Source organism: Garra rufa, chromosome 14 (genome assembly GCF_049309525.1).
Source record: "Garra rufa chromosome 14, GarRuf1.0, whole genome shotgun sequence".
Lineage (NCBI taxonomy): Eukaryota > Metazoa > Chordata > Actinopteri > Cypriniformes > Cyprinidae > Garra > Garra rufa.
The window spans coordinates 12854068-12878560 of NC_133374.1; the positions used below are offsets into that span (position 1 = coordinate 12854068).

The 24493-nt window shown below is 36.5% G+C and overlaps 1 protein-coding gene across 2 annotated transcripts in view; it reads left to right on the top strand.

Annotated features, from left to right (window-relative positions):
• Positions 1-24493, top strand: part of stard13b (StAR related lipid transfer domain containing 13b) — a 114204-nt gene that overhangs the window by 9335 nt on the left and 80376 nt on the right. Inside the window, exons 3-5 of one of the 2 annotated variants that reach the window (XM_073817282.1) lie at positions 5284-5451; positions 7651-7788; positions 21813-21843. In XM_073817282.1, the coding sequence (XP_073673383.1) occupies positions 5284-5451; positions 7651-7788; positions 21813-21843 (337 nt within the window). Of the gene's footprint in view, positions 1-5283; positions 5452-7363; positions 7490-7650; positions 7789-21812; positions 21844-24493 lie in introns of those variants that run through there. The other variant, XM_073817283.1, reaches the window with a different exon arrangement.

A 24493-nucleotide genomic window follows, 5' to 3' on the forward strand; every position in this document is an offset into this window, starting at 1 on the left:
GTGAGTGCTGACCTTGCCTCGTATGCACCTTCCCAGAATGAGCTGTCAGTGGATATGAACAAAAAAAAAATTTAAAAAATCTGTTTAAAAAAAATCTCAAAAACTATAAATGAGATTTGGTAGCACACTTCAAGTAGTAGATATGCAATATAGTCCACAATTATTGGGATTTTCAAAAAATGCATTTGCATTTTGGTTCTTCACCATTTGGTGGCGCTCTATACAAACATTTACTCCTATATTGGCCAATAGCACTGGTAGAGTTATTTCTACGTTTATGTGGATTTTATGTGAGCACATGTCTTGGAATTGTGGAAAACTGTGCATCTCTAGCTGTCTGTGTTATTCTTGTGAGAAAAGACATTCGGTTTGACAGTGACCGGCTCCTGTAACAAAAAAGTAGGAGGATTTTCTTCCTCCTTAGAGTCTTATCTGACCTGGATTTGAAGCAGTTCAGCAAACGGATTATGGCTGGTGGCCTTTAAGGATGACATATTGCTACACTCTCTCGGTGGAGGTATCTGGCACGCTCAGTGGGTGGCATGGCCATGGCAGGAAGCCCAGAGCAGTGCCAAAGCCAGGCACTTGACTCCTCATTTCCATGTCAATGGGCCAGTGCTGAGATTTACAATGTGGCCAATTTGCGGCGGTGCAGTTATGGTCCTCGGCCATTCTGTCCACCGTGGAAGATAACAATGATGAGCTGATCTGGTGGGACTGACTCATACCGGCCTAGTTGCCATGACAAGTGTATTTTCTCACGACTGACAGGGCGGAAAGGGGTGTTGTAACCGATGCTGGGTTATTGAATACCACACATTTTTTGCAAGGAACAGATTCCAAGGCCTGCCACTGGACACTGTTTTTTATTTTGTTTGTTTTTTTGTTTTTTGTGTGAAAATACACATATCTCAACAAGGCTAAATCAAAACTGTTAAATATTATTGCAATTTAAAACAACTGTTTCCTGTTTAACTAATTTTAAAATATCATTTATTCCTATAAGGGCCAGTCTTCCGTGTCACATGATCCTTCAGAAATCATTCTAATATGCTGATTTGGAGCTCAAGAAACATTTCTTATTATTAATTGTAGAAAACAGTTGGGCTGCTTTTTTTTTTTTTTTTTTTTTGTGGAAACAGTTACTGTCACTTTTAAACAATTTAAGGCATCCCTGCTGAATAAAAGTGTTAATTTCTTAAGAAAAACATCTAGTGATTAGGGCTGTCGCTAACAATTATTTTAGTAATTGAGTAATTGGTCAATTATTCTGATGATTAATCGAGTAATCGGACAATTATATATATATATATATATATATAATTTTTTTTTTGTTTTTTGTGGTAATTAAAACTGACCTAAGCGAACAATTGCCTTTAAAATTACTTAAAAAGAGTTGGGTTGCTTAATATTTTTTGTTAAAACAGTAATATATTTTTTTACGATCTTCTTCTTCTTCTTCTTCTTTTTTTTATATAAGTCCTATTAATGTCTTTACTGTCCCTTTTGATCAATTTAATGCATCTTTGCTGAATAAAAGTTTCTTACGAAAAAGAACTTACTGACCCTGTGACTAGGGCTGTCACTAACAATTATTTTAGTAATTTAGTAATCTGTTGATTATTCTGACGATTAATCGCGTAATCAGATAATTTTAATTATTTTTTTGCGGTAATTAAAACAGACCTAAGCGAACAATAGCCTTTTAAAATTACTTAAAATCAGTTGTGCTGCTTAATATTTCTTTTTGTGGAAATGGTGATATATTTTATTAAAGTTTTTTTTTTTGAAGTTGTCACTAACAATTATTTTAGTAATTGAGTAATCGGTCGATTATTCTGACGATTAATCACGTAATTGGACGATTATAATTCATTTGTTTGTGGTAATTAAAACAGACCTAAGCGAACAATAGTCTTTAAATTTGCTTAACATTTGGGCTGCTTAATATTTTTTGTGGAAACAGTACTATATTTTTAAAGATAAAAATAAAATAGAAGTCTTATCAATGTCTTTACTGTGACTTTTGGTCAGTTTTATGCATCCTTGCTGAATAAAAGTGCTTATTTCTTAAGAAAAAGATCTTACTGACCCTGTGATTAGGGCTGTCACTAACGATTATTTTAGTAATTGCCCGATTATTCTGACGATTGACTGAGTAATTGGATAATTAAAATTGTTTTTGTTTTTTTATAGTGATTAAAACAGACCTAAGTGAACAATAACCTTTAAAATGACTTAAAATACATATATAATATCAACGAGGCAATAATAATTAGTTCAAGTGATGTATCAAAGCAAATTATCGTATGGTTTTACTGAACAAAACTGTTTAACTACATCTTGTATTATAAACAATAGAGCTAATGTACATTATCTCAAATGACTGCAGAGGGCGTCAATGGCCTAACGATTGTTTTTACACTTTACTTTGCGATCTAATCATTGTTGAATATTGACTAAACAACGACAGAAATGCAACAGCCACTGTCATTTCTTGAATACATGGACTTCAGAGTGACGATTTGAGCTTTTATTTTAAAATCTCAAAGAACAGTTAGCATATTAAGAAAGATACTAATGTATTCTCCTGTGTTTGCATAGGTGTATAAATTATTTACATTACAAATCTAAAGAAATGGCGCGTTGCATTCCCAGCAATGGATATATTTATTTAACGGAATCGTAGCATTTGTGAATTTACAATAGCATTATCCTTTATTTGTATTTATTTATTACATGGGTTTAATGCATCGTGCAGCCTTGGAAAACGGTCCAACGTTCCGGAAATGTACTTTCGGTATTTTGCCAATTACTAGACAAGGGCATATTGCAGTTGAGGATTTTTTAAAACTGAGTACTCATATTGAATCAGCCTTAAAAATGATACCAGAAACTCAGAAATCCACAGCTCTGAAGTCATTTGTTGAACAACATTCTCCTTTATTTCTTTGAAGGCACTAATTGTTTTCAGACAAGACTCAGCATGGGGGTCAGATCTGAGCATTGTAAACAAATGCATCGTCTTTTGTCAGCGTCAAGAGGGTTAATGGTCCGTCACAGAAGGGCACGACAGAGCGGCGCTGCTGTCTTAAAAGTGACAACAAGAAAGCTTCTCGCTAGCTTTGACTTGTGAAACTTAAAGGTCAGGCAGACTGGACATCGTAAGGTCATGCCAGATTCAGAACACTACCTAGGATCCAGCCTAAACTTAGCGCCCTATCCCTTACTGTTTATTTATATTACATCTATTTTCATCATTGATAAAAATAAGCAATGTTTCTTAAGAACCAAATCAGCATGTTAGAATGATTTCTTGAAGACTCATGTGACACTAGAGACTGCAGTAATGGCTGCTGAAAGTTCAGCTTTGCAACACATTCAGAAATAAATTAAATGTTAAACTACATTAAGTTTAAATTGTAATAATATAACTGTTTTACTGTATTTTTGGTCAAGTAAATGCAGCCTTGGTAAACATGTTTTGAAAAACATACTTTTGAATGGTAGTGTATCATTAAAAACTGTCTTAGTAAGGGCAAGACTGTTGTAGCTCTTTGTTCGCTCTCTAAAGGAATGTCAGCATCTTGAGCCTAATTGGTTAAGGGTCTTACCATGCCCACATTCTTTAAGATTTTATGTGCCTTGTATGTCGCCCCCCTTTTCAACCGAACCATGTAATGCTGTTGCCTGAGACAAATGTGTCCCATTCTGGCATGACAGCCGTCAATAGCATCATTGTGTGTGGATGAGAGGGAGTTGTAATCTTTGCCTTGGGGCTCCAGATCCCATGAAGACTTGAGCGTTTCCGCCTGCTGTGTCTCCCGCGTCTGGACGTTACTGTTAAATGTTCCTCACAGTTCATCTTTGCCCTCTTCCTGCTCTCTGGCCCCTCCACTTCCTGTTGGTAAAGGGGCAACCCTGTTGATTTATGGCTTGGTGAGTGAGGTAGGTGAAGGTAATTTATAGCCCAGGAACCCTCGGCCCTGTCTGAGCTGGACGGGACAGTCTATTTATACTGTTTGGCAGGCGTGTCTGGGGAGCAGTGAAAGTAGCAGTGAGGAGAAAGGAGAGGAATACTACACGACTATGTTTGGACCACAATGGCAGCTGGGTTGCTCGCTGGTGTAGGTTCAAATGTGTGTGGCACTGGGACATTTGACTCTCAATGCTATTTACTGCTCAGGAGAGGATAATGTCACAGAACAACAGCTAAATCTATCTTAACTTTTTTTCTGTCTGTTGATTGATCAATGAATTATTCTATCTAGCTCTCCATCTGTCATTCTGGCTAATTGTTCTATCATTCTGTATTTTTTTCTATTGTCCTTTCTATGCATCATTCTGGCATTTTATCACTCATCTATCTATCTATCTATCTATCTATCTATCTATCTATCTATCTATCTATCTATCTATCTATCTATCTATCTATCTATCTATCTATCTATCTATCTATCTATCTATCTATCTGTCTGTCTGTCTGTCTGTCTGTCTGTCTGTCTGTCTGTCTGTCTGTCGTTCTATCTATCGTTCTATCGTTCTATCGTTCTGTCTGTCTGTCTGTCTGTCTGTCTGTCTATCTATCGTTCTTTCTATCATTCTATAATTCTATGTAACATTCTATCGTGCTATCTATCATTTGGGCTATCATTCTTTCTATCATTCTTTTGATGATTCTGTCATTCTGTCTTCTGTTCTGTTGGTCTAGCTATAGCTACAAACACATTCCTTTCAAAGGTTTAAAAAATGGTTACATTCACATCTCAAACTGTACATTGAACTGACATGTCAAATTGAGATCTCAATATAAGCTTAAGCATTTCTCATCAGGTTCTTCAGTCAGAGTGATCTGGGCTGTTCTGTCCTAAGAATTTATAGATCTGTACTCCCACTGTATGCCAGCAGTTCTCTTATTTGTTTCCATTGTATTTCTCCAAAGGAATTTTAGAAGAATCAAGTTGATACTGAAATGAAACAACAGAAAATTCCATTAAATCCAAGCAGTAACATTTTCTTCTGTGAACGTGTTGCCGTGATTCTGTGTTTTTTAATGCAGAGGGTAGTTTAGTGTGACTTTGAAAGCTTTGAGAAATAAGAAGACACTGCTCTGAAATCATTGCTGGCTCATCAACTTGGTTATTTTTGGCTTTGAACTTCAAAAGAAAACACAGACCCTTCCTTGACTGAATGGCCGAGTCTAATGTAATAACTCTTGTCTAATCAGTTGAGTGTTTGTTTGTCTGTGATGTCCTACAGTATGTCTCTTCTGTCTGCATGCAGGAGTCTCCTCAGATCCTGTCTCCCTGGTCTGAATCTATGAGCCAGCTAATGAAGAGATTAGATCAGCTCAATCTGGACATAGAGGAAGCTCTCAGCGCTGGCTCTTCCCCCTCTGACACACCCAACACCGCCCGGAGACACACCACTAATGACAGAGCATCCCTGCAGGTCATTCTCGCTTTGTTTCTCATTAAATATAATGTACATAGTTAATTGATTATTATATATTTAATGGAAAGTATGTTGTATCTATTCTCCCAAAAGATAATAAGACGATGTACAAGAGGCATCATTGTGGAAAAAATATTTCTCAGCTTTTATTTACATTTGAATATAAAGTGACATGTCCAAAATTATTCATACTATGGGAAAATCCAAAGTTCTGTACCATTCCAAATAGTCCAAGCTGTTCTAAAGCATCTTAATTACCCTGATTCATTGGGAACAGCTGTTTTAATCAACTCAACAGGTGAAAAACAGAAACTCTCTGCAGCTGGTTTGTGGACAGTTATGGCTGAGACAAAGGAGCTCTCTGAGGACCTGCGGCTGCGCATTGTGGCTGCTTACAAGTCAGGAAAGGGCTATAAGACCATATCTAAATGTTTTGAAGTTCCAGGCTACAGTGCAAAGTATTATTAAAAAATACAAAACGTTCCGCACTGTGAAAAATCTCAAAGGATGTGGTCGGAGGCCAAAAGTGACACCTGTGCTGGCCAGGAGGATAGTGAGAGAGGTAAAAAAGAATCCAAGGATCCCCACCAAGGCCATCCTGATGAACCTGGTCTCTGCTGGTGGCGACATCACAAGGCAGACAGTCCAACGGACACTGCACACCACTGGGTTCCACGGACACAGACCAAGGAGGACACCACTTCTCCAGATAAGGCACACAAAAGCTCACTTGGCCTTTGCAAATGCTCTTCTGGTCTTCTGTTTCATGGTCAGATGAAACATAAAATAAAATTTTTTGGCCACAATAATGTAGCCTTCATTTGGCGTACAAAAAGGAGAAGTCTTCAACCCTAAGAACATCATCCCCACTGTCAAACATGGTGGTGGGAACCTAATGTTTTGGGTGTGTTTTTCAGCCAGTGGACCAGGGATCCTAATCACAGTAAACAGCACCACGAAAAAGGAGCAATACATCAAAATTCTCAACAACAACATCAGGCAGTCTGCAGAGAAACTTGGTCTTGGGCACCAGTGGACATTTCAGCATGACAACGACCCAAAACACACAGAAAAAGTGGTGAAGAAATGGTTAGCAGACAAAAACATTAACATTTTGCAGTGGCCCAGCCAGAGTCCTGACTTAAATCCAATTGAGAATCTGTGGAGGGAGCTAAAGATCAGGGTGATGGCAAGGAGACCCTCCAACCTGAAAGAGTTGGAGCTCATCGCTAAAGATGAATGGGCAAAAATACCATTGGAGACATGCAAATAGCTGGTCAGCAATTAAAGGAAGCGTTTGATTGCTGTTATAGCCAAAAAAGGCTTTTCTATTGATTATTGAGAAGGGTATGAATAATTTTGGACTTGTCACTTTTTGATCAATTGTAAATAAAAGATGAGTAATATTTTTTTCCACAATGATACCTCTTGGCTCATCATCTTATCTTCCGGAAGATGTCGGTGTCATTTGCTTGTTGAATAAAAGTAACTTTAAATCTGAATTTTCCAGGGGTATGAATAATTTCGGGCTTGACTGTAAATATACATAGTTATATAATATATGTATACAGAGTTTAGTGGACATGCATACTTGTCTAGGTAACTTTAAAATTAAGTCAGAATAGTATGTTGTCTGAAGTAGCTTGATGTGCCAGTGCATGGCGTCTGTCTGTGACACGGGTTAGACAGAATGTGCTGCGTGCTGGCAGAGACTCCACCAGACTGGTGACACTTACACAGAGCTCCATTGTCTTGGGAGCCTGCCATGGGGAACTTTCAATGCTGTTTCAAAAAAACCTCATGCAAACTCGCGACATAACCACCCTGTAGCAAGGGTTCACAATGAGAGACAAAAGTGCCTTTTGGTTCCTCAAGACAACGATGTCTTGTGCTTGTGGTCTGTTGTTCTGTTTGTATCACTATGTCCATTCGTGATAGTTAGTGGAATGACATGATGGTTTCAGAGCCCTCACGACACCCGTTCCTGGTTCTTAACAAGAGGCGAGATTTACCGTTGCGTGTTACTCTAGACAAGGTCATCATTTTTCCCTCAAGTCGTTTTATTTTCAGAAGTTTTTGTGCTCTTTAAAATCTTCTGTTCTGTTAAGTTTCTTCTCATAGTCATCCCCAGAAGTCATCCGTTCCAGAAAAAGTGTGTCCCGTCCCACGCTAAAAGCTGTTGTGCTGTCGTTTCAGAGTGGAGCTGCGGGGGTGAATCAGTCCCTCAACTGGAACAACATGGCCAGAAGAACCGACACAAGGGAACGGCACGGCCAAGAGAGACTTGCAGGAGCCATTTCCTCTCTGGGGAGATCACATGGTAAAAAGACAGAGGTGAGCATTTGAACTTACTCAGTATGATTTTTGTTTGTGTGCATTGTTTAGTTTGTGGTTAGTAGCTGTCAATTAAAAAAAAATATGATCTATGTGATTATTTTTTCTATAACTAATTTATGTGGTTTAGTTATGGCTAAGAAGAGTTAGTTGATCAGTATGTAGACCATGTGATTAGTAGCTTAGCGTTGCTTTGTGAAGTGTTTCCTAATGAACACGGTGTGTGTCAGTGACCAGGGCACACAATCATTCCAAGAAGTTTCTGGGGTTGAGGTTGATGTCGATGTCCTGGGACTGCATTTCTAATGGCTTTTCTGCATTAGCGGGACTAAGTTAAATAGATTTTCCTTCGCTAATCCAAACAGGATTCCCCCTCAGTCTGGGGAATTGAATTAATGAATTCAGAGCGACACTAAAGGAAGTCTTTCAGTGGGCCATTTAAGGCCATTACATCTTGTTTGGATTTCAGTCCAGTGTAGCTTAGCTGAGCCAGTGTTTTTAAAACATCTAAAATAGGTTTTATTATATGATTTTTGATAGTTGTTTGAATGTACATGCACCATTCTTTTCCAAAATGTACAGAATTATTCAAAAAGTTTGTTAATGTTAATGTTTTTTTTTAAATAAGTCACACATCAAAGCTGCATTTATCTGATCAAAATTTCAGTAATATTGTGAAATATTTAAAACAACTGTTTTCCATTTTATTATATTTAAGTTAGCTTGAAAAAGACATACTGATCTACCATTTAAGCTTCTTCTTCCTTTTCTGAGCCAAAATGTAGTCAGCTTCTAGAGCTTTAAAGCTTCAACCACCAAACTTGGGTCAGACCTTCAGACTGTTTTGAAGTTAGTTGCTATATCTTTTCTAACTGATCCAGCTTATGGTTTTCTTAAACTAGAATCTTAAAACCACTCAAAATCAAAAAGTCTACTCAAAAGTAGACTGTCATTGAGGGGGGTAAAAACATATGGTGTATTTAAACTGTCTATTGTTATAGTAAAGCTTAACAGCTTCCTACTGATAAAACATCTAAAACGCTGGTTGGTTGCTTTGGCTGATCTCCCAGTCTGGTTTTAAAGTTGATCTTAAACCTACTAAAGCTTTAAAGCTACAATCACTAAACTTGAGTCAGACCTTCATACTGTTTTGAAGTTAGTTGCTATATCTTTTCTAACTAATCCATTTGACAGTTTTCTAAAACCACCCAAAATCCCATAGACTTTCATTGAGGGGGGAGGGGGGGGTGAAAACTTCTGGTGTATTTAAACTTACTGATAAAACATCTAAAACGCTGGTTGACTGCTTTGACTATTCTCCCAGGCTGCTTTTAAACATTTTGTCCACTTTTTTAGCTGGTCAGGCTATTCATAGCTGTTCAAGCTGGTTAACCAGTTACTTTCTGCTTAAACCAGCTAATTTTTCTAAATTAGCTTATTCTTCTAATCATGTTAAAACATGTTAGCAACATACTATGCTAATCTATCATCTGTCTGGTTTTATGATAAACTTTGTCTTCAAAACATTAAAATTTTAAAACTAGTTCAGGCTTTTAAAACTTTTATAAACTTTTTGACCTGACTTTTTCAATCCAAATTTAAAGTTTGACATCAAACTTTACTCGTCTAATTAAAATGTAATTCATTTCTCTGATAGCAAGCTGAATTTTTAGCAGCTTCAGTGTCACATGATCCTTCAGAAATCAATCACACTTTTGACCGCTGTGTATATGCATAATTTAAAATTAAGCATAATTAAAGTTCTTGCGTTCTTTCGTTTTGATTGGTCGAGACCTCAGGTTTACTACAAAAATCATAAATGTTAAAGTATGCAGCTATTCTGTTTAGTCAGGGTTAAGTTTCTAGTTGTACGTAGCTTTTAAACATTTGGAGTTTGTTTGTAACCGGACAAGGCATTTTTGGAGAGAATATGGGTGTCCTGCTGTTCAGAGGAAGCACAGAGAGACCCGACAACTGAGCGATTTACGAGTTCGGGGCTCGTGTGAAAGATACTGAAAGGAATGTTCTATCATTCTGGAAACGAATCCGACATGCAAAGGATGGAAAATAAAACTCTTCACGGACGATCGCCGCAGCTGATTTACAGCTGTCTTAGTCCGGCTTCAGATCGACCGCAATTTATGGTGGACTTTGTGGACTTTTGTCTCAAGCCACCGTGGCCTGCAAAGACAGAGAAAACAAACAATCGCCAGCTCTTCCTTTTAGCTCATCATGGATATTTTTCATTTCAAAGGAACGCACTTTCTTGCATTGTTCCAAAACAATATCCGATGAGCAACAGTGAGTTTAAATGAGCACAATATCTGTGGGAATCCGGTCCTTTTCCGTCCGGCTGGAGAACTGAGCCAGATGTGTTTGTTTAATCTCCGCATAGCTGAAGCGGCGCTGGTACGTTCTGCGGTCCGTGTTTGGGAACCCCGCTAAAGGCCTCTAGCAGGGCTCTGGGAGGTGATGGTGTTTGTTAGAGTGTGTGAGAGCGCAGGAGAAGGAGAGTTGAAGAGGGTAATTGGATTGGAAGAGGTAATAGAATGATTTGGCTTTGTGCACTTTGACTAAATGAAGTCTTGAGGTTCTTGGAGAAGATTAGCAGGTCAAAAGCTCCAGAGGCATGTGGAGGCCTTCGGTCCGCTGGAATGAATGTAGGCCACCCTCATGTAGATGACAAATCCAAACTACGAAATCTCCATTGGCATTTGACCAACTGTCTTCTAGCATTACCACAATTTGTGATTCTCACCCAAGCCTGTTATCCTCGTTCACCTCTTGTTGTCTTGAAGGAGGTGTTCCTGCGGTCACACGTATCCGCTGCCTGGTCTTGAAGGTCTCATCTGATCTCAATTAAAAAGAGACAAACTGTGGGAAAAGAAGAATTGGCTTTCGTTTAATTCATGATTTAGAGGTTGAATTGTGAGGAACAGAAGTTTGGTAAAACTTTACAACAATGTGTCATTTGTTAACATTAGTTAATGTATTACATAACTGAATGAAAAATTAACAATACATTTATTACGCTATTTATTCATATTTGTTAATGTTAGTTATTAATAATAGTAGAGTCGTTTATTGTTTGTTCATGATAGTCCACAGTGCATTAACTACTGTTAACAAACACAACTTGTGGTTGTAATAATGCATTAGTAAATTCTGAAATTAACATTAATTTTAACATGTAAACTAATGTGGTTAACTATTGTTAACTAATGAACCTGTTGTGTTACCACGCCAAAGCTGTCCTAGGTTAAAAAATGGGTATTGCTTTTGTTTTAGGACAACTTTGATAAAAGGTTTTGATCCACTTCAAATGTTGACTACTGTGCATATATGTACATACACACATGTTGCAAATGTTTGTATGTATAGGTATGTTATAGATGTTTTTATTTATTTATGTCAATTCTTTGCCAATTCTAATCAAACGCCATTTTATTAGTTATTTTCTAAAAGTGTGTGTGTATGTGTGTGTGTGTGTGTGTGTGTGTGTGTGTGTGCACACATATATATATATATATTAGTGGTGGGCATAGATTAATTTTTTTAATCTAGATTAATCTAGATTAAATCTTGAAATTAATCTAGATTAATCTAGATTAAAATGGCTAATTTGAATTATGCTGAAGGCATTCAGAATATGTGTGCTACCCAAATAATGACTAAAATTAAGTCTTCGAGAACGGGTTTCTCAAGCCAGGTGGCACATTAGACCAGGCGCTCATCTCCTGTTTCCAAAATGCATTACAAACTGCTTGACAATTGCATTTACAACACAATTAACTATACAAACTTGTGTAACCAAGTACTTCTGCGCAAAAGGCTGTACGACGTGCGCGTTCCAGTAAAATACACAGGCGCGCGGGTATGGATTATGTGATGATGCGTGCATCTTCCAATAAACTGCGTTGCTTTTAGAAGCGTCAATTCAGTTGTTGCATATAGTTTAATGTCTTTATTTCGGGATTATCAAAGTAAATTATAACTCAAACTTGAGATTTTACTGGGGCACAGCAGATTTTCACTGGGGCACGTGCCCAAGTAAAAAGGGTCTAGCAACGCACGCACCTGCCCTGAAGCGGCTAACTGCATCCATGTCTGCGCGTCTCATTTGATGTGGTCATTTCACAGAAGTTGAAGACTTGTTCTCGCCCCCTACATTGCAATTCAACTAGATATACGTCATCCACGCTAAAATATCAAGGTGAAAGTCATCATATCTTGCGTAGTTTAGACCCAGCTCCCAACCCAACTTTGAGAATAGATTAACGGCGATATTTTTTTTATCGCGCGATATGAGTCTCACGTTAACGCAGCACGTTAACGCCGATAAAGGCCCACCACTAATATATATATATATATATATATATATATATATATATATATATATATATATATGTGTATACTATTTCTATGTGTGTGTGTGTGTGTGTGTGTGTGTGTGTGTGTGTTGTAATGTATATGGAAAGTCTTCCTGACAATTCAAATGAAATTTTATATTTTACAATACTTCACAATTGTATTTAACATAAATCTTAAATGTTTACAGGGTTTTTATGTATTTTATTTCAGTTAACATTTATTTAGGTTTTATTTATTTATTTATTTTATATTTCAGTTTATTTTATTTTATACATTTGTTTACATTTTATATGTTTGTATGTGTGTGTGTGTGTGCATATATATATATATATATATATATATATATATATATATATATATATATATATATATATATATATATATATATATATAATTTTTTTGCACATTTTTTTTTTTTGATTGTTTCTGTTCTGGCATGAGCGTACACTGTGATTTTTTTATTTTATTTCTAATTTAATCTCAATTCGGTCTGCATCCTCAGTCTAAATTTTATGTGATTCAAAAGCTACACATATCAGCTACTTTGAAACTGCTCATGAATCAACACTGAGCGAATGTTTATGTTGACACAGTGTTACGAGGAAGCAGTATGTTATATATATGACTCACAGGGATCCGGGCGAGTGTAGCCCATCTATTTATTAGTGCTATAACATCAACCACTGTGAAAGAGGTTGTTTCAGTCAATCACGTCACTACTACACCGCACGTACAGTTGACGCCGTCATAAAATCTTTAAAGAAAACATACGGCTCAAAATGCTTGTTAACTTGGAACCAGCTTAAGATGTTGTAAGCCCCTGTTTTAATGTAGCTTCCATACTGTACAGACTCTGTCTGCATCATTTTAAAGGGATAGTTCACTTAAATATGTATAACTTTCTTGCTTCTGTGAAACACAAAAGAGTATTCTGAAAAATGTTTTTGCCCATACAATGAAGCTCAGTGGGTTGCTTTCATTTTTAGATGAACTATCCCTTTAATTTGCTTAATTACATGTTGGTGGCTCACTTAGAATTGATAAGCGGATGATTCACTGTGAGAACTCACAAATGCTTTGGCAAAACACTTTCCCACTCCCTCTACCCTATTCCTCACCCTCAACCCATTGTTGGAAAAGCCTGGAGGTGCTGATGAGCGATGGGAAGCTAAGTCTTCTTCATCCATCTGTGTGGAGGGTCCACGCTGGCTCTCCAAACTCCCTGCAGGGTCCTCGGTCGGGGCAGGAGAGGGGAGCTAAGCGGCTCAATAGGATGAAGATAGATTACGGGGCCAAGTGCAACTCAGGAGGCCAGGATTTGTTCTGCTCCAGCAGAGGTTAAGCCTCAGTTTGGGACGTTGGGTGAGGAGCGCCCCTGCAAAGTGTCAAAATACGGCTGGGTTGAGAGGTCAATGCTGTACGCTTTTGCTCTTTTTTCCCTGTCTTGTTTTTGTGGGATACTTCTAATTCCTTGTGAATCTGTTTAAGCTTTTACTGTGAGAACTTTTAATGTCTGACTTGGGGATAGGGATAGGATTATTTCACCTAAAATGGAAATCCTGTTATCATTTCCTCATCCTAATGAGGTGAAGTAACACTGAATTTTAAAATTTATTTTATACTAGTTCCTAGAACATTGTGTGAGCCGTTTATAATTTTTTATGTTGCATACATTATAATGACAGCATCAACATTCTTTAGGCATGTGACCTTACATACGCTCATCAAAAACAATCATAACATCCTTCTCAAAGATTGCCAAAACATTTGCTCAACAGGGTTTGTAAATACAGCAGTATGTATGTTGTCAGCGTGCAAGTTCACATTTCCTGTGACACAGGAGGCAGAAAAGAGAATGCTTTGTGTAAACATCACGCAGTGACCTGCGATTCCCCTGGAAGTTTATCTGCCTGCTGTCATTTAGAGGTTACAGCTCCATTTGTTTAGTTATAAAATGTAATTTGACACTCATCTACCCATCAGTGTAAATATACTATGCTATAAATATACCAAAAATAAATTTTATTATCGTTTACTAAAATTAAAACTATGTAACAAAAAACAAGCAATAAATTAGATGTGAACTGAAATAAAGTACTGAAAATTTAAACTTTTTTTTTATATATATATATATATATATATAATTTCATTTTCTTTAACTTATATTAACATAATTAACTGAATTAAAAATTATTTAAAAAGTATATAGAAATAGGTAAAAAGTAATGAAAATACCCAAACTTTAACTAAAATTAAAATTAAAAATATAAAAACTAAAAGTAATTCAAAATATTAATAAAAACTATCTCAAAGATACTAAAAAATGTACTTTTACATTAACAGTAATCAATATTCTGTTTATTAAAGCCAAGCAAAAATCTCATCAAGTTAGTGTTTTTAAGCACTTTACATTTATTCCAAAATAATAACTCAAGGCAGAACAATTTAAGCAATATATTTTATTTGTGAACTTATGTTCAGCTATTCTTTTTAATAGTTAACTTAAAAATTTTTTTTTTCGGATCATCAATCAAATCTCTGTAAATATTGGTCACAGACACAGAGATGTACTTTAAATTTTACCAAACTGATTACTCACTAAAAACTCTGACAGATCATTTTTTCATGCCTTTTTAACTCTTATTTTGATGTGGTTATAACTAAGTGTGTGAGTTGTTTACTTACTTACTTAGTCTTCCCATTAACAGTATTTTATTGTTCATTCAGACTGATTCACAAATGTGTAACACGCACAAACACAAGTCATATCCAATCATATCACGATGGAGGCATTTCCTCCTCTCACGTGACTTTCTCCCATTCATTTTCAATTACCCATGCACGCTTTAGGAGGTCTGTTAAAACTCAGTGGGCTCAGGGAAAGCGAGAGACATGGACTACCGCTGTAACTTTACCTGCTGGTGTCGCTGTTGGACAATGTTTCTTTAGAAAACAAGTGTTTAATACACTTTCTAATGTTATATTTTGTATTTTTGCCTCCCTTGCCCCTGATTGAATGGTCATCAATGGATAAACATGCTTTTGGCCACTGATGATCTACCAAGGGCTAACCAGGAAAAACCTTGACCTCTTAGGCACGATGCCTATCTTTTGCACTTCCTGTTTTCCTGTTACGTGTGTAACCTGTGCATGAAATGCACACACGTTTACCCACGTACGCACTGTACACAGTGATGCATGGACCTTTCACCACCACTAGCCTTGAGAGGCATTCTGGCAGCGAGCCTAGAAGCAGAACAGCTCTCAAAGTGGGTTTTTAACATATACAGCACTTTCAGAAGCACCAACATAAGGTGCTTATTCAACTTCCCTGTGTTTCTTTTAAAAGCAGGACTAATTCAGGAATAGGGTTGATCCTACTTTATCCTTCCCTTTTAAGTCATCTTTCATTTCCTCAATTACTCAACCCTGCATTTTTGTTTCCTTTTCGGAAAACAGGCACATTCTTGTGCAAAAAAGTGTATTTACACATATACTGCATGCACAGATTCCACATTGAACGTGCATATCACTAAGACTGTTTCTGTCATGACACAACCAAAACCATACATCATGCTTGCTGGAATTCTTTGCCGTTCTCTAGATGTCAACTTCAAAAAAATACCGCCCACCTCAGCTTGCAAGATGGATGGTCCGTGGCCTGATAGCCCAAACAGGCCTTCCGTCAGAACACCAACAAATGTGTAAAACAACAGACCTGATTGGGAAAAAAGCTGAATGTGGTGGAACTAGATGGAAATTTTTCCAGTGGATTGAGCAAGGCTGAAGAAGAACGCTAAATATAGAAAAGTTGCTGCTGCAGGGGGTTTCATGGAATGCAAGATGGATGAGGCTTTGCTCTCGGGACCACATCTGGCCCGCCCGAGCCCTCTGGGGTCACTTTGAAGTGGATGCCGAAGGGCTTTTTTTGTACTTTACAGCGCATACTTTCTCTCTTATCCCTCTATTTTTTATCTTTCGCTTTGTCTTATATTCTCCATAATTTTACACTCCTAAATTCTTCTAGTTTTTTCCACGTCATTTAGTTTCTGCCTTGTAAATAAGGATATTGTGAGCACATTGTAAGCATTTTGCTTTGTGTGACAATGTGATTCTATTTACTTGGTGTTATTGTGGATGATTCATCTGTGCAAGTTATTCAAAAGAAAAAAGAAAGTGTTTGTCTTTCTCCACATCTGAAATCTAATGCAGTATAGCAGGTACTTTTCGGGTACTTTTCGCCTACTGTTTTAAAAGTACTATGAATTCGGACATATTACTTGCTTGCTTCACATACTTTTGTTCACCTACTACACTGCCCTCCAAAAGTTTGGCAACATCCTAGAAAAGTGGGGTTTTGGACAATATTGGCATGAATCCTTTTTAATTTATGATAATTTTGCACTGATCAGGGACAACACAAACTACGAAAACATATTTTATTACATAACAGCTTAAATTATCCACCATTAGCATCTATTACAGCTCTGCATAATCTGGGCCACCAAGATGTCCGTTTATTCAAACATTGTCTTGATATATTACTCCAAGCCTCCTGAAGGATTGCCCAAAGATGATTCACATTATGCTGATATCGTCCAAAACTACACTTTGCCAGGGGTGTTTACAAACTTTTGGAGGGCAGTGTATATATGGAAGTAGGCCTGTTTTGAATGTAGTTTATATATATATATATATATATATATATATATATATATATATATATATATATATATATATATTATCTCTGCCTTTGAAATGCCTTTTTTATTTGGTTGGCATTACTGATCTATTGTTTTACCCATTTAAAGAGATTTTCACACAAAAATTCTGTCATTAATTACTTACCCTCATGTCGTTCCAAGCCCATAAGACCTTCGTTCATCTTCGGAACACAAATTAAGATATTTTTGATGAAATCTGAGAGTTTTCTGACCCTGCATAGACAACAATGCATGGAACTGACAGGTTCAAGGCCCAGAAAGGTAGTAAAGACATTAATAAAATAGTCTATTTGACATCAATGTATGTTCATCAGTGATGTTATGAAACCAAAAGAATCCTTTTTGTGTGCAAAAAAAAAAAACGACTTCATTCAACAGTTTCTTTTCTTTTGTGTCAGTCTTCGATGTGCATTTACAACAGTACCACGATGTGAATAAAGTAGTTATTTTTGTTTATTTGCGCACAAATGCGTATCGTAGCTTTGAACGTATTAGTTGCGTTGTTAGATGCAGGATCAAAAAGCTCTTGGATTTCATCATGATGAATGAAGGTCTAACAGTTTTAAAACAACATGAGGGTAAGTAATTAATGACAGAATTTTCATTTATGGGTAAATAATCTTTATAAAATGCCGTTGCTCTCTGAAATAACTTCACATTTGGTTGTAAAATGTCTTCCGCCATTGCATGTTGGCTTTAAATGAGTCCGTTTAGGCCAGTCAGCATCGGTCTCACACAAAACATGTGTGCAAAAATCAAACATGTATTCGAGAATCTCCAGTGCGGAGAATATTATGATAGACGTTAGTCATGCATGCCAAATAAAACCGCTAAAAATGAATTGTAGGGGAATCCCAGACATACAAAAATACGTCCTGAACTTCAGGGGCTGTGTTATATAGCGTGATCCAAAATCTCCAACAGCTCATAATTCAGATTCAGCCCAAATGATGTTTGTTTGAACAGCGAACTTTATGTATCGGTACCCTTGCGTCTGGAAATTACGGCATCTGTTTTCCTTTTGCTGCGTAAGGATCTTGTATCTCATTGCGAGCCAATGCAGTGTAACTTGCGCTGTTAGTTTTCCTGAATTTCCCCTCAGGCATTATTATTTTACATCTGTCTATCTATCCATTATTTCTGACTGAGAAATGATTGTACTTGTAATCCTGTCGGCCCTCATCATTCACACAGGAATCCTGCAATTCCAAGAAAATGACATGTATCCCAGGAAGGCGCTCATTAGTATATAGACCGCATGTGTCAAAACAACATCGCCCTGTGTTCATTGTTCTTTTTAATTGCATCTTAATATATTTTCTTGTATTTGATGATACTAACACTCTGTTTTCTTGAAGATCTTGGCCTTGAATTTGTCATTTACTATGCTGTCTGGTTGATTGACGGATGTGTGGCTATTTCAGCATTGTACTTCTTCGTCCAGTTCTGTTTTTGTAAGAAGGCTCTTCCTAAAGCTAGTCATCATTCACTGACGCTTAATTACATGTCATGTAACTGTCATTCGTGTCAGCGACGATTACCACTTTGAAACGCAGCAGGATTTTACTCGTGAATTCATAGTAATCCTTTGCAAACTTGTTTTGAATGGCGACATTCCAGTAAGCGGCCCGCTAGTCCTGTCAAAAATAACATGTAATATACATACCTAGAAACGGTCTTGCTTTACAGTTTTTCACGCACTGTTTAAACTGTTTTATGAGGGTGACACCCTCAGTTGTACTTGCGTTTGAACGCCATAACTCTTTGAGATGTGCGGTGAAAATTCAACCCCTCGTTGCAAAATCTCACAGCCTATAAGCAACCATGACATCATCCATCATTTCCCCTCTTTCCGCTGTGTTTTTCAGACCCAGATCTCATTAAATGGAGGCAGAGGGCCTCAGTGTACATTTACAGCTGAGGGAATACTCAACCATGATCAACAGGCTCTTCAAACACTCCTAATGTTTTGAATTACACTAAAATTACTTGTATTTTGTTGGTTGCTGTGATTTTACACAACACATCTGCTTCCCTTCAATGTAAAATGCTCCTAACCCTTTGAGACCCAACAAAACATCATTTTTTACATCATTGTTTTGTTTAGTAGACAGCTGCTGCCTCTGCTACTGAAATTACCCATGCATCTGGCCATGCTCACTTAGACAAGGCGGGAAAAAAGTTTGTGAACAATTTTGGATCAGTCTTAAGAGTTTGACAGTGCTGGATTGAGTCACTGAGTCTCTTTTTTGTGCTAGCTTAAGTTTCAACTTCATATACAGTCAAGCCCGAAATGATTCATACCCCTGGCAAATTCTGACTTTAAGTTACTTTTATTCAACCAGCTATTTTTTTTTGACCGAAATTGACACATGCTTCTCCCAAAAGATAAGATGATGTACAAGAGGCATCATTGTGGAAAAAAATATTACTCAGCTTTTATTTACATTTGAACAAAAAGTGGCATGTCCAAAATTATTCATACCCTTTGCAAACTGTCACAGTCTATGGGAAAATCCAAAGTTCTATACCATTCCAAATAGTCCAAGCTGTTCTAAAGCATCCTAATTACCCTGATTCATTGGGACAGCTGTTTTAATCAACTCAACAGGTGAAATAAATCTGATGAATCTGGGCTCTGCTGGTGCCAACATCTCAAGGCAGACAGTCCAATGGACACTGCACACCGCTGGGTTCCACGGACGCAGACCAAGGAGGACACCACTTCCCCAGATAAGGCACACAAAAGCCTGCTTGGCCTTTCCTCATCTGGACAAAGAAGAAGACTTCTGGTCTTCTGTTTTATGGTCAGATGAAACAAAAAATGAATTGTTTGGCCACAATGATGTAGCCTTCATTTGATGTAAAAAAGGAGAAGCCTTCAACCCTAAGAACACCATCCCCACTGTCAAACATGGTGGTGGGAACCTAATGTTTTAGGGGTGTTTTTTTAGCCGGTAAACCAGGGAACCTAATCACAGTAAACGGCACCATGAAAAAGGAGCAATACATCAAAATTCTCAACAACAACATCAGGCAGTCTGCAGAGAAACTTGGCATTGGGCACCAGTGGACATTTCAGCACGACCACGACCCAAAACACACAACAAAAGTGGTGAAGAAATGGTTGGCAGACAAAAACAATAACATTTTGCAGTGGTTCAGCCAGAGTCCTGACTTAAATCCAATTGAGAATCTGTGGAGGGAGCTAAAGATCAGGGTGATGGCAAAGAGACCCTCCAACCTGAAAGAGATGGAGCTCATCGCTAAAGATGAATGGGCAAAAATACCAGTGGAGACATGCAAAAAGCTGGTCAGCAATTATAGGAAGCGTTTGATTGCTGTAATAGTCAAAAAAGGCTTTTCTATTGATTATTGAGAAGGGTATAATTTTGGACATGACACTTTTTGTTCAAATGTAAATAAAAGATGAGTAATATTTTTTTCCACAATGATGCCTCTTGTACATCGTCTCATTATCTTCTGGGAGATGTCTGTGTCATTTCTAAAAAAAAAAAAAAAACTTGCTGGTTGAATAAAAGTAACTTCAAGTCAGAATTTGCCAGGGGTATGAATAATTTCGGGCTTGACTGTATTTTGTGAACATTGTGGACACTCATATAATTAAAATGATTTCTAAAGGATAATGTGACTGAAGACTAGAGCAATGATGCTGAAAATTCAGCTTTGAATCACAGGAATAAATTCCATTTTAAAGTATATTCAAATAGAAAACCACTATTTTAAATTGCAATAATATTTCACAATATTACTGTTTTTTCTGTATTTTTATTCAAATAAATGCAGTCTTACTGATCAGAAACTTTTGAACAGCAGTGTAATTTTATATGTAAATATATATAAAAAGTTGTCATGCTCAAATGATAAATAAAGTGTTACATCGCTTATGGGTCAAAGACGTCAAGATTTCCACATCAAAAGAAATTTACAAAAGTGATTTTATGTTCATAGAATGCACATTAAATGTAAGTAAAGTGTCTACTTTTAAGATTTCAAATAAGTTTTTGGAGAATAAAATGTTAAAATTTGGTTGAAATAATGTTGCATTGGCATTCAGTGTCATAAAATATATATGTAAAAATTCAAACAACATGCTTACTTTGACTTGTACATATTAAAATATATAAAAGAATAAGGAAGCAAATTAAATTTTGTGTTTTAAAAGAGTAAAAAATTCTTACTGACAAATTGGCAAAACCTAGGATAGTGGCAAGCTAATTAGTATTTGGGGTGAAAGTAATTTGTCTTTTAATATGTCATAAACTGATTTTTGTTGTAAATATGCCTGACAAGATTGTTACACTGAATGACATTTTAGTGGGTGTCTTCTGTAAATTATGGAAAAATGCATGATATTTATTTTTTGCTCAGAAAAAAAAAACAAAAACATAAATGCAATTAAATTAAACTGAAAACATTTTGGAAAAACAACAATTTAAATCAGTAATACGCTAATTGTTTTTATTCTTCAACCCTTTTTCGTCTTTGACCGTTATACATTTTGTTGAATCAAACAGTGACTTGCTTAGTTTTAGAAGGAAAAGTTGCACTTGTGTAAAATGAATGCACATGATACCTGAGTGTAGTAGCAGAAAGGTGAAAATTCATGGATTACCGCTGGAATGTTGGACGTGACCCCCTCCCTAAACAAGTAGCACTTTCTCTTTTGGCTGGGCTTGAGCACTGTAAATCATAGTGACCCAGGTCAGCGTAGCGTTCAGCAGATCCGTGGGAGGAAATTCTATGGTCAGGTGTTGATTTTATCCTCTGCGGGAGAGGAGCAATACTACAGATCCTTTGTTTTGATGCTTCATGAGACAGTTTTATGTGGTTACCGTTAAACTTTTATGAAAATAGTTACTCAACCTTGATGTTTGTTTTTTAACAAATTTTATGATTTGTTTTCAGATGTCCATCAAGAAGAGGCATGGAGGTGCAGGTGAGTTCTCGTTTTCCTTTATATATCAGACTGTGCTGGCAATAAAATTTGATTGGATTGTAATCGGCGCACTGATGTTTTTTGTTTTTGGTGAATTTATCAGACATTGCATTTGACGTTTGAGGTGTAAAAGATCTTTTTGAATGGAATTTCTGAAAGCTGTAGGCTTATATAAACTTCTGGATTAAGATATTATGTCCAACATCTTTGCTGTAATCCGTTAAGAGATGTTCACTAATTAGAAATGGCTCATTGTGGAACCCTGTAATACTTTAACAGGGTGTATCTGGTTTTTAGTGTGAGGTTGTCTAAATTGCTTCTTAATGTAATTAAATGTCCTCTGTGCTGGAATTGCACCCCAAGCTTGTCCCGCGATTTGCCCAGAGCATAACTAATTCAAGGATGAAACAAGATTCTTGTTGTGTTATCCTGGACTGGAATGGGCTTCCCTTTAATCTTGACTGATGTCGCAGTTTGAAACCTCAGAATCTCACATTTCTAATAGATTCTCAGGCAGTGTTTTGCTGTGTGAACTTGCTCACTGTATTTACAAGTTAAATAAGCTTTTTGCAAGTTAAACTAAAGAAAATGAAACTTTCAAGGACATGATGCAAGGAAAGAAAGAAAGAAAAGAAAGAAAGAAAGAAAGAGAAAAAGAAAGGATGAATGGGAGAATAGAAAGAAGGATTTAAAGAATAGAAAGAAGGATGAAAAGAAAGCAAGAGAAAAATGGAAGGATGGACAGAAGGAAGAACAGAAGGAAAGAAATATGAAAAGGAAAAAAAGAATGAAAGAAAGGATGAATCGATGGATGTAAAGAATTATTTAAAAAGAAAGGATGGAAAGAAAGCTTGAGAAATATGAAAGGGTGACTGGAGGGAAGGAAAGAAAGAAATACAGACAAAAGAAAGAAAAAAGAAAGGAGTGTAAAGAAAGAAAGAGAAAGAAAAGAAGGGATAGAAAGAAATATGGCAAAAAAAGAAAAAGAAAGCAAGAGAAACATGAGGAAGAAAGAAGGATTTAAAGAATGGAAAGAAGGATAGAAAGAAAGCATGAGAAATATGGAGGGGTGGAAAGAAGGAAGGAAAGAAATATAGACAAGAAAGAAAGGATAATTAAAGGATGGAAAGATGGATTTAAAGAATGAATAGAATGATGGAATGAAGGATGGAAAGAAAGCAAGACAAATATGAATGAAAAAAAGAAAAAAGGGAAAAAGGGATGGAAAGAAAGCAAGAGAAATATGAAAGAAAGAAAGAAAGAAAGAAAGAAAGAAAGGATAAATAGAAGGATGGAAAAAGGAATGGAAAGAAGGATTTAAAGGATGGAAAGGAGGATAGAAAGCATGAGAAATATGGAGCAATGGAAGGAAGGAAAGAAATATTGATAGAGAAATAAAGGGATGGAAAGAAAGAAAGAAAATTAGAAAAAAAAGATGGAAAGAAAGGAATGGAAAGAAGGATAGAAAGAAAGCATGAGAAATATGGAAGGAAGGAAAGAAAGAAGAAAGAAAGAAAGAAAGAAAGAAAGAAAGAAAGAAAGAAAGAAAATGGACAAAAGGATGGAAGAAATATAGACAAAGGTAAGAGAATAAATAAAAAAGAAAGATGGAAGGAAAGGAAGAAGAAGAAAGGAATTGAAAGAAGGGTTTAAAAAATTAAAAGAAGGATGGAAAGAAAGCAAAATAAATATGAAAGGACGGACAGAAGGATGGAATGAATAAAGGAAAGAAACACAGACAAAGAAAAAAGAAAGAATGAAAGGGATGGAAAGAAAGCAACAGAAATATGGAAGGATGACCGAAGGGAAGGAAGGAAAAAATAGATGGAAAGAAAGAAAAAAAAGAAAGGGATGGAAGCAAGGAAAGCAAGAGAAATAATTATGGAATGAAGGAAGGACGGAAATATAGAAGGAAGAAAAGAAATAAATACAGAAAGAAAGAATGATGTAAATAAGCATGAAAGACAGAAGGAAATAAAGAAAGAAATGTGTAAGAAAGCAAAGAAATATGCTAAAAAAAAGATCAATCAGACAAGGTAATAAAAAGGATAAAAGAAGAAGGGAAGGAAAGAAAAGAAGGAAGGAAGAAATATGTAAAGAATGGAAAGTATGAAAGAAAGAGAAAGAAAGAGGGAAAGACAAAAACGTGTAGGAAAAGAAAGAAAAGAACAATGGGACAAATGTAATACAAAAGAAGGAAAAAAGAAAGAACAGAAGCAAGGAATGTAAAAAATAGAAAGGATGGAAAGAGGAATATGTAAGCAATGAGAAAACAAGAAAATATATAAACAAGGAAGGAAAAAAAACAGATGGAATGAAGAAATGAAAGCAAGAAAGAAATACCAGAACAAAGAAAGGAAAAAACAAAGAAAGTGAGCTTATAATTTGTTTTCTCCACATGATAAAACATCTGTTACTCTTTATTTTCTCAGTCCATTCTCCTGTTTTTTTCTCTGTGGGTCTCATTACGAATGGCTGGTGCAGCATGAGTGTGACAGACACAGACAGGTGCTCTTCTGTTCCTCAGAGTGTCTGGAGAATGTGGGGGACGACGTGGACCCTCGTTTATAGCCCTATTTCTGTGTCCTGGCTTGCTGTGCGGACCCAGTTAAAATTAGGAGGGCGTACCGGACTATTGTTACTGTTAGGT